Source organism: Hipposideros armiger, unplaced genomic scaffold (genome assembly GCF_001890085.2).
Source record: "Hipposideros armiger isolate ML-2016 unplaced genomic scaffold, ASM189008v1 scaffold_129, whole genome shotgun sequence".
NCBI classification, from domain to species: Eukaryota; Metazoa; Chordata; class Mammalia; order Chiroptera; family Hipposideridae; genus Hipposideros; species Hipposideros armiger.
The window spans coordinates 158872-169323 of NW_017731479.1; the positions used below are offsets into that span (position 1 = coordinate 158872).

Sequence of the window (10452 nt, forward strand, 5' to 3'; positions counted from 1 at the left end):
ATAGAAAAAGCTTGCTGACCCCTGGTCTTCATGGCCGAAGATAGTCTGAAATTTTGTAATTCTGACAAAACATTTGGATGTGACGATGACTGTCTCTTTGATTGGGCCTGCCCAACCCACACAGGACCCCAGCCTGCCTATCCACACACGTTGCAGACCTGCCTGGCCCTGGCACAGGGGCCTGCGTTTCCCATCCGGGGAAGACGCGCATTAACAGCCTGGCTACAGGAAGAACTTGATAGGAGAGTTTGTGTTTCATTTTTCATCAAATCCTAATTTCTGTTATTTGAATTAAGGGATACTTCTGTAGCTACTTGATTCCAAATAAATTAAGGCACATTTACATAGTAATTCATTTAATATTATAAATTTCTCTAGAAAGAGATAGTAACACCTCCATTTTAGGGGTAGAGTTGACTTTCCTAGGGTCACAAAATCAGGAGCAGAACTGGAATGAGAATATAAGTCCTGGGTATCCTAGCCTAGGGCTCAACAGATCCCCTGGACTTCTGCGTTGGTCAATGAATCAAGGGATGAGTTTAATGGGGGGTGGGGGAGTGAAAGCGTGGGAAGGGATAATTAAGGACAAGGGAGATTCATTGGGAGAGCTTAACTTCACTGACATTACGGTTTCTAAAACTTTTACAGTAAAACCTTGGATTGCGAGTAACGCGGTTTGCGAGTGTTCTGCAAGACGAGCAAACATTTCCAATACATTTGAATGTGGTAAACGAGTGATGTCTTGCAATACGAGTAGTTTGTTTCCGGAACGAATTATGCTCGCAAACCAAGCTATTACTGTATTTCTAAAAGTAGTACAATGATCTGTATTGGTTAATATCAATTATTTGCTCAATATCAAAGGTACACATGATTTAAAACAATGTGTAACAATCCTAAAAAGAATATAAATGCCTCTTAAAGGACTTTTTTTTAAAAAAACAATTATTTTAAATTATAAAAGCAACAGAGAACGTCAACTATAATTGAAAACTAAATAAAGAAAACAATAGAAAATTTGGAAATGAGGCAAATACTAGCTAATATGGGAAGACTATACTTACATATACTAATGCACATATTTAACTCCTAGGGTGATTTTCAGGAAAACAACAGATTTTCCATTTTATGCTTTATAAAAACCTTTTCAGACTATAAATTTATATCAGACTTAAGTCTAGATATGAAGTTAAGTCCCTTGTATTTAGATCGAGATGGATCAATAAACAATGAATGACCTTGGTGTTATCATTAAATTGACCATAGAAGAAACTGAAAAATCATGATTTAAAAAACACACAACAGGGGTGACCAGTTAGTTCACTTGGTTAGAGGTGGTGCTGATAATACTAAGGTTGCCGGTTCGATCCCCGCATGGGCCACTGCGAGTGGCACCCTCCTTAAAAGAGTCAACTATGCCATTATAGCATGAAAGGCATGTGTAACTAATGACCATGGCTGTTCCCCAATAAAGTTAAAATAATAATAAAAATTAAAAACACACAACAATCTTAGATAGCTGCAAAAATATACGGAAATGCCACAATGTCCTTAACCCTTCTCTCATCACTAGATTTGAAGCAATTTCTGATTTTTAACTACTATATATAATTAATTTCATGATGAAAATCAGTGTATGTAAATAGATGACCCCATTTCTGAGATTTCCTAATTACCAGAAGAACATTTTTAAGGTCCTTGATGCCTATTGCCAAACAGTCTTCCTTCCAGAAAATGCACAAATTTATACCCCCTGACCCCAGCAGTATACAGAGGACCCATCTCAGCGAACTCTCATGAGTATTATCTATCATCAAGGCAACAAGTTTCATACTAAACTTATAAACAAACTGAAATCTAATATGCCATTTATAAGAAATGCCTAAAGCAAAACAAATGAGCCCCATCCACGGCAGGGGCCATGTTTGATTTATTTCAGGATTCTCAGCCCTTAGTTCGGTCAGCTTCAGGCAAAGATTTGCAACAAATGTTGGTTGAATAAATAAACGAAGACAAAGAGTTGCCCTGGGACAAATGAAAAAATGCAGACGCTGGGCCATCTGAATGGAGGTTCACAGCTTTCAGACACTGGGACCTGCCCAGCCCAAAGAGAGAAAAATTAGTATCAGAAACTAAATGTGGTAGATAATAAAAAGACAAATACCCAATTTAAAAATGGGCAAGGAGGGGCGGTCGGTTAGCTCGGGTGGTTAGAGCGCAGGCTCATACCACCAAGGTTGTCATTTCGATCCCCACATGGGCCAAGGAGATGCGTCCTCCACAACTAGATTGAAAACAACAACTTGATTTGGAGCTGATGGGTCCTGAAAAAACACAGTTCACCAATAAAATTAAATTGAAAAACACATGCTTTAAAAAAAAAAGACAGACAATAGCAAATGTTGGTGAGGATGTGGGGAATTTGGAAAACTCACACATTGCTGGTAGGATTGTAAAATGGTCCAGCCACTTTGGAAAAGTCTGATAGTTCCTCAGTTAAACATAGAAAACATATGAAATCATACGTCCACAAAAAACGTGTACATAAGTGTTCACAGCAGCATTAATCATAATAGCCAAAGTTGAAAACAACTCAAATGTCTACCAACTGATACATGTATAAACAAAACGTGATATTTCCATATAATGAAATATTTGGCAATAAAAGGAAATAAAGTACTGATACATGCATCAACATGGATAACTGTGAAAACATTCTGTTAGGTGAACAAAGCCAGTCAAAGAGAATACATATGATTTGATGACTTTGAAATGTCCAGAAAAAGGCAAATATAAAATAACAGAAAGTAGATTAATGGCTGCTCAGAGCTGGGGAACAGAGGGGTTTGGAGAGTGCCAGCTAAGAGACGTGGGGTTTCTTTTTGGGGTAATGAAAATGTTCTAAGATTCATTATGGTGAAAGATGTGCAACTCTGAATATACTAAAAAGCACTGAGTTGTGTACTTTAAATGGGCAAATCATGTGGCGTGTAAATTATATCTCAATAAACCCGTTAAAGCGGCTGCCCGAGTGGCTCAGTTGGTTAAGCGCGCAAGCTCTGAGCAACAGGGTCACCGGTTCGATCCCCACATGGGCCAGTGAACTGCGCGCTCCACAACTCGATTGAAACAACTACTTGACTTTGAGCTGATGGATCCTGGAAAAACACACTGTTCCCTAATAAAATTTCTTTAAAAAAAAAAAAAGTAAAGAAAAAGAGTAGAGTACCATACATTGCCACGTATAATACGTTCCCGTGTATAATGTGCCCCTGTGTATAATGCGCACCCACGTTTTTGGCCCAAACTTTCAGGGAATAAAATCTTTCATTTTAATTTTTTAATTCAAATTTTTATTTGTTTACCTTTAGGTACTTGTTGTTTGTACTATAAAGGAATTTTAGCATTTATTTTTTTACATACTATGGTACAAAAAGTTTTATGTACCGGTAACAAATTTATGATATTTACGCGTCATAGAAGGCTAAGAGCTCTTCAGTTATGGCAAGTTCATCGTTAAGTTCAACAAAACCGATGATCGTATTCCAGGGTATTATTTTGCATACAGATAGCGTTATTGATTTCTAGAGTTACACTTTTAACTCGTAAGCTTAAATAAAAGCATTAAAAACATTTACATAGATACAGAAATAGATGTATAACGCGCATCCTTATTTTTCCCTCACAAATTTGGGCAAAACAGTAGGCATTCTACACGGCAAAATATGGTAATTTGGGAAAGGGCTCACGTCCCCACCGTGAGGACTCCCTCGCTCCTTTGGGTGCCGGAGTACTTACAACTGTTCCTCCAACGGCCAGGGGATCAGCTTGACAATGCAGTGTCCTTGAGACCAAGCAAACCAGGCGCCATCTGGGGAGAAGGCCACGCTCCAGGTTTCACAGCTTGACTTCCAATCAAACTGGTGGGGGCGTCCGGGCTTCAGTTCAGCCAGCAGCAGTGGTTCCTCTGGGATAGGAGACGGCATGTTTCAAACAAGCGCCCTCACTCAGGCTGCCCTGCCACCTCGCTGACTCAAAACACAGGAAAGCCACTGTCTCCCTACAGCCAAGGGTGACACTGTGGAGTCTGGTAGGGAGTTGTCAATTTAAGTGACCTAGGGCAGTAAACAGTAGCCACAGGCCACATTCCACTGTGGTTACTCAGTCCTGGCACTCCCTACTGCTGGTTAACCATGACTCTGAGTAACCTCTGGGTGGGTAAAGCCAGTGCTCGGAGGACTCATTTTCCTATCAATGCCTTAAGAGAAAGGTGGGAGGGAGTCCAGAGGAGGTAGGGATCCTGTTAGATGGCAGCCGCTTTCAAGCGTATTTCAATTCTCCTCAAAAGAATCTGCGACTGGGAAACAGGTGAAAAAGGAGTATCTGAAACTCCAAGGCTCCCTCCCTGGCCGGCAGCCTCCCCGTTACCAAAGCTAAAATAAAACGTTCGGCACTTGGCTTGCTTCATCCCACTCAGACCTCTTGATATGGCCTCCCACTTGTTTCTCCTCTCTGTTCTCATTTAAGACGTTATCCCATCTTGCCCAGATCTTTTACAGGAGTCGCCCGATTTCGTTTTCCTGCCCCTAGCGACCCCACTAAAGCTGAAACACATCACATCCCGCCATTTCTTTCAAATACATTCCACCTGCCTACACAATAAAGGCCGCTGAGCCTTGGCGTCCACCCCACCACCATCGGCTCCCGCGTCCTTTACAGGTACATCTCCCCAAACACCACACGCCGGCCTAACCAGAGTCATGCCCGGGTAGCTCATTCGCATTCACACCTGGACTCATTTCCTCATTATGAGAATCCTACCTAAATGAGCAGCTGAGACGTATACCCTGATCTCACAGTTTAAGAGTGGGAAATAGGGCCGGCCGAGTGGTGCGATGGTTAAGAACTGGCTTGGGACGCCAGAGGACCCCGGTTGGCTTGGGACGCCAGAGGACCCCGGTTGGCTTGGGATGCCAGAGGACCCCGGTTCGGATCCCACATATGAGGGCCAGTGACACTGTCCTCCACAGCTAAGATGCTGAACAACAGCTCAACCTGGAGCTGGGCTGCTGTGAGTCACCGGCGACGGCGTAGGCTGCAGCCCCTGTGGCAGTGGGTTGCCATGGGCTACCGTGTGTAGCCAGCAGCCAGCGTGAGCGGCCAGCAGTCGCAGTGAGCGGCAGTCCAGAAGCCAGCGACTGATCTGTCTCGCCCGGGAAGAGCGCAATGATGGTGCCAACTTGGGCCAGTGAAGCAACGTCCTCCACAACTAGACTGAAGAACAAAACGACAGCAACTTGTCTGTTCCCCGTTCCCCAATTCCCCAGCACTGTTCCCATCCCCCCAATTCCCCAATAAAAATCTTTGAAAAAAAAAGTGGGAAATAAGTCCCACTCGCCTTATTTCATTCTCTCGTGTAGTAACTAACGTCCCTCTGCCCCACCCCCCAGCAGAATTTAAGCACCCTTGCTCAAAACCACCCAGACGCTGTCATCGGGCCTAGCACAGCACCCCGCGACGAGGAGGTGCTGGACCCGTGCTTCACCATCGGCCTGAATGGCGGTTCCCTAATTCAAGTCTCTACTCCAGTGGAAAGTTCTCAATGGCTGACGAAGCTTGTAAGTTAAAGGTCTTCAGAACTGATTTTCTGACCACTATGATTGTAACATATGCTAATATAAAAACTGGCTTCCAGCCTCAGTGAGGTCACTTCCTGATGTGTATGTTCCACTTTAACAGTTTCGAGGCTCTGACCTTTTTTAGTGCTGTTACCAGATAGATACTAATTTAAACAGCCCACATTTCATTTATTTTAGGACACATCTGTATATGTCATCTCACATTTTTATTTAGTTGAAATCAGGGTGTATCCTACAAGCAATGACTTTTCTTTTTTTCTTTTTTTTTTTAGAGATCTTATTGAGGAATTGGGGGAGGGGAACAGCGTTGGGGAATCGGGAAAGGGGAACAGACAAGCTGCTGTCCTTTTGTTCTTCAGTCTAGTTGTGGAGGACGTCGCTGCACTGGCCCATGTTGGTGTGATCATAAGCAATGACTTTTCAGCTAAATACAGTATTTTTTCAGTGTATATAATGGCAATATGGTCCATAGTATCTTGGATTCAATAAAGCAGATGGTAAAGATGGATGCATATATATGTATATAATATTTATGAATCTACATATACTTTCTGGTATATGTACTATAGAAAAATACATGGGTATACCTTGTTTTATAAAATAAGTGTGTTGCTGAAAATTCTGTCTTTAAATTTTAAGACATCATATCAAGACTTTGGTGGCTTTGCTACTTTAAAGAAAATTTAAGGCAATTTCCTTTACATTCACTCCCTGAGGCTTCATGTGTAAATCTAGGTTTCAAAATATTAGGTCTACACTGGTGTTTGTATAGGCTCAAGTAATTCCTCCTTGAAATGTCTATGTGTTTGCACATGTGATCCTTTCATTCAAACCATTCCTTGTCTGTAGAAGCCCACTCTTTTGGAGGTGAGTATTTGCATGGTAAGAGCATTTTACTTTATTTTTTAAAGCCAAAGCAGGCCTCTTAATGTTGCACAGCAATCCCGCGACAGTTTCTTCATTCTCGTTACTTCTAGATTACTTTCTCATGGTGACACAGCCCGAATCTCCTTCAAGGAGTCCAGTGGTTCTCAACTGGAGGTAATTTTGCTCGCCCCCTGGGGCCATGTGGCAATGTCTGGAGACATTTTGGTTGTCATAACTGGGGAGTGGTGCTACTGGTATCTAATGGGTGGAGGCCATGGAGGCCGCCAAACATCCTACAGTGCACAGGACAGCCCCCCATGAAGAATTATCTGGCCCCAAATGTTAGTAGTGCTGAGGCTGAGAAACCGGATGAAGTCAAATATTAATGACACTGGCTGATCCAGAGATGCATTTTCATCAGTTGACCCGGATGAAAATCTCTGTTTCCCTTCCTGACAATAGTTACACTTGGCTCCCTTCCTCCACGACATGCACACTATCCACCCTTTAGACACCATGGAGGTTTCTACACAATATAAAAAGCAGTCATCCTTGATTTCTCTCTTTTCTTAATCTCCCGATCCAAATCCATGAGCAACGTCTATCAAAGTTGTTTCCAAAGGACTTGGCAAACCTACCTTCCTTTCATCTCCATGGCTACTAGTCTAAGCTACACAACATCATCTCTCACTAAACAGCCTTCCAACTGCTCTCCTAGCTCCTGCTCTGACCCCTACCATCCATTCTCCTCACCTCCCAAAGTAAGTAATCTGTTTCAATCACTTTCAGAATAAAATCCAAAAACTCCTCACCCTGCCCTCAAAGTCCTGCAGAAGCTGGCCCCTGCTTTTGTCTCTCACCTGGGCTTCTGTCTCTCCTCTCCCTGTTCCTGGCTCTAGCACACTAGCCTGGTCTCACCTCTTGACTATGTTCAATTAGTTCCAACCTCAGGGCCTTTGCGCCAGCTGTTCTCCTGCACTGGAATGTCCCTCCATGGCTGGCACCTTCTCTTCATTCAGGTCTCAGCTCAAATGACAGCTCCTTAGAGAGAGCCCTTCTCTGACCCCAAGACAATCTTCATAACGCCTCACTTTATTTTCTTTACAGCACAATCACTAATATGATTATTATGTCTTCCCCGACAAAGACATCAACTCCACGGGAGCAGGGACCTTGTATGTTGATCCCCAGGACCTAGCAGAGTTCCTGGCAGAGAGCAGGCAGTCAGTAAATATCTGTTGAATAAATATACATGGTATCCCCCTTAAATGAGAAATTAAATGAAGCCCCTTAAGCTATTATGACGCCTCTATCAGACATTTCCCATGAAAGGCTCTTCTTCACCATGAGCCATCCCCAGATTTCACACGCTATTCCTGTGATTTGGGGATTTAATCTCTTGCTATTTCAGGCTCAGGCATCCAAGAGCTAAAAGAAGAAAAGAACCCAGTGACTCTGTCTCTTGGTTTCTAGAACTAAGGAAATTCTGAAGGGGAGGTCTGGGCCCCAACTAAACCTGGCTCCTGGAAAAGAAAGCCGTAATTAGTGCAAGAGCTTAAAAAAAGAGCAGAGAGGATCTGGCTTCCTCTGGGATTGTACCTGCTGCAGCCCTTCTTGGTGAAAAAGATCAGGGTCTTCTAATTCAACATCGGGATGTATATGGACACACATACTGCATGGAATGATATTTATGATGGCTCTCTTCTGTGAAAGGAGATTCAACTTAACACAGACGTGGCAGCTAGGCCTCTAGCTGGCAGGAAGCAAGGTAATGTGTCTGGCCTCAGGGTCTTGACATTCGATGTTCCGTGAGCCTGAAAAACTGTGCCTGGCTGGCCTGGCCCTAGATCTTTGCCGGGCTGCTGCGTCTTACCATTTAGAGCTGGGTGCTGATGCCACCTTCTCAGAACCCTTCCTTGGCCTCACTATCTACAGTGGCCCAGTCACTTTCCTTTCATTCTATTTAATTGTCTTTATAACCATCACTCATCCATCTTTCCTTGATTGCTTACTTGTTGTTTTTATGGATTGTCTCTCTTCCCCATCCCCGCCCCAAACTTGCCTATCTGTTCGCTGCTACTGGGCTATGCTGTCCAACAGAATAACTAGTAGCCACACGTGGCTACTGACCATTTGACACAGGGCGAGTCCAAATTAAGATGGGCTGCTATGTATATAACACATGCCATATCTTGAGGACGTAATCCAAAAAAAAAAAAATCTAAAATATATCAATCATTAATCATGATTAAATGTTGAAATAATATTTTGGATATGTTGAACCGACAAAGATATAGTTTTAAAATTAATTTCTCCAGTTTCATTTTTTTAATGCAACTACTAGAACATTTTAAGTTACTTATGTGGGTCACATTATATTTCTATTGGCCAGTGCTGGTCTAGAGAGTGCAGAGTGCCTGGCACATAGCAGACACTCAATAAATATTTGTTAAATGAATATATGAATTCTAACCACCCTCTGAAGATATCTACTGTTGTCCATTGTAATCCCATTACAATAGGCTTTATTCAGTTTCAAAAGAATGTAAAACTCTCAGACTTTTTTTTTTTTTTTAACAGCTTGGCAGCTCTCAACAGCTCTGCCCACACCCCAAAACACAGTCGTCAATCATTAGGAAAAACCCAGAACTGGAAACGGATTCCTGCAAAAAAGGGAGGTTAGCTACAGATCGCTTTCAGATTTAACTATAAGTCAATGAAAATGACAGCGGAAGCTATAAAAAGATTCACATAAGATTCAGACAAACAGTAGGGGCCATTTATAAAGAGTTCTATGAGTAACACAGTCACTGAAAAGAAAGCCCTTATCTAGATGGGAAGGCAGAGAGAGCTGTCTCTACACCTTTTACTGAATGCCTGACTCCAGCAAACAAAGAAATGTCATTTCCCAAATTAAAAAGTTACACCACCCCAGGGACTACCCTGATTTCAACCTACCCACCCACAATCCTGGCTCCATCAGAGGAGCCAGGGAAACAACCATCAACAATCAGAATCCTCCAAACCAGGGTGAGGCTTTTAACGTCCCTGGAAGAATACAAAGAGGTTCTGAGCCCTAGGCCTTGACCTCTTCTGAGAATTTTCCCTAAGAAAACAGCCTGTGAGCCTAGGGGGTATACTCAAGAGAGGGGACTGCCAGAAAAAAAAATCCCAAACCCACACCAAATTGCTCTATAGGCGAGGTGTAGGGGGGTAAGGTGGCTGGAAGGGAGAGCGAGGGGTGTCTGGAGGTTTGCCTCTGCATAACAAGCACACACCATTCCCACTGAGATGGCAAGATCGTTTGGGCAGGCTCTGCCATACGCCCAGTATTTTCCGCCTTCCACAGGGTCTCCTGATGACAGCTGCTAACAAGGGCAGAGGCAAGTGTGTACCTCACCCATCGGCGTACCCTAAACTTGTCCTATCATACGTGTCACCAGGGATCAGCAAACTTGGCCCCACTCCACCTCTAGAATCAATCTCATATTCATATATATATATATATATATATATATATATATATATATATATATTACCTATTAGGGACCCCAGGCCCCATTTTTAGGAATAGGCAAGTTTAGGAAGCCCCCAAGCACCCACCGAGGCAGGTACTATTATCATCTCGTTTTTTTGCAGATACAAAACTGACACTTCGGGGGACGGGGGTGACCGCACAGCTTGTAAGGGGCAGAGCCGATTGCTCCCCAGGCGTGCGAGTGCGCCCCCGGGCACCCGGGCAGCCACCCCCTGGGGTATCAACCCCTTTAGGGCTTGGTGCACCCCGCGTCCCACCCGGGCGGAGGCCCCAGGCGCCCCCCACTGTTGGGAGGGGGTGGCGATCCCCGCCACGCAGAGGCCCGTTCTACCCGGGTCCCGCCGGCGGCGGGGAGCGCGGCGGCGACCGCTGACAGCGAAAGTGAAACAAAGCTGGGCGCCCGGCGCG

General features: G+C 43.8%; 1 protein-coding gene across 2 annotated transcripts in view; it reads right to left on the minus strand.

Annotated features, from left to right (window-relative positions):
* WSB2 (WD repeat and SOCS box containing 2) overlaps positions 1 to 8202 on the minus strand; it is an 18105-nt gene extending 9903 nt beyond the window's left edge. Inside the window, exons 1-2 of one of the 2 annotated variants that reach the window (XM_019649149.1) lie at positions 8106 to 8202; positions 3799 to 3967 (exon numbers count right to left, since the gene is read on the minus strand). Coding sequence is in view for 1 of the 2 variants with exons in the window: in XM_019649148.1 (XP_019504693.1) it covers positions 3799 to 3986 (188 nt within the window). In the remaining variant the exon portion in view is untranslated. Of the gene's footprint in view, positions 1 to 3798; positions 4072 to 8105 lie in introns of those variants that run through there. The other variant, XM_019649148.1, reaches the window with a different exon arrangement.
* Between the last annotated feature and the right edge of the window lie 2250 nt (positions 8203 to 10452).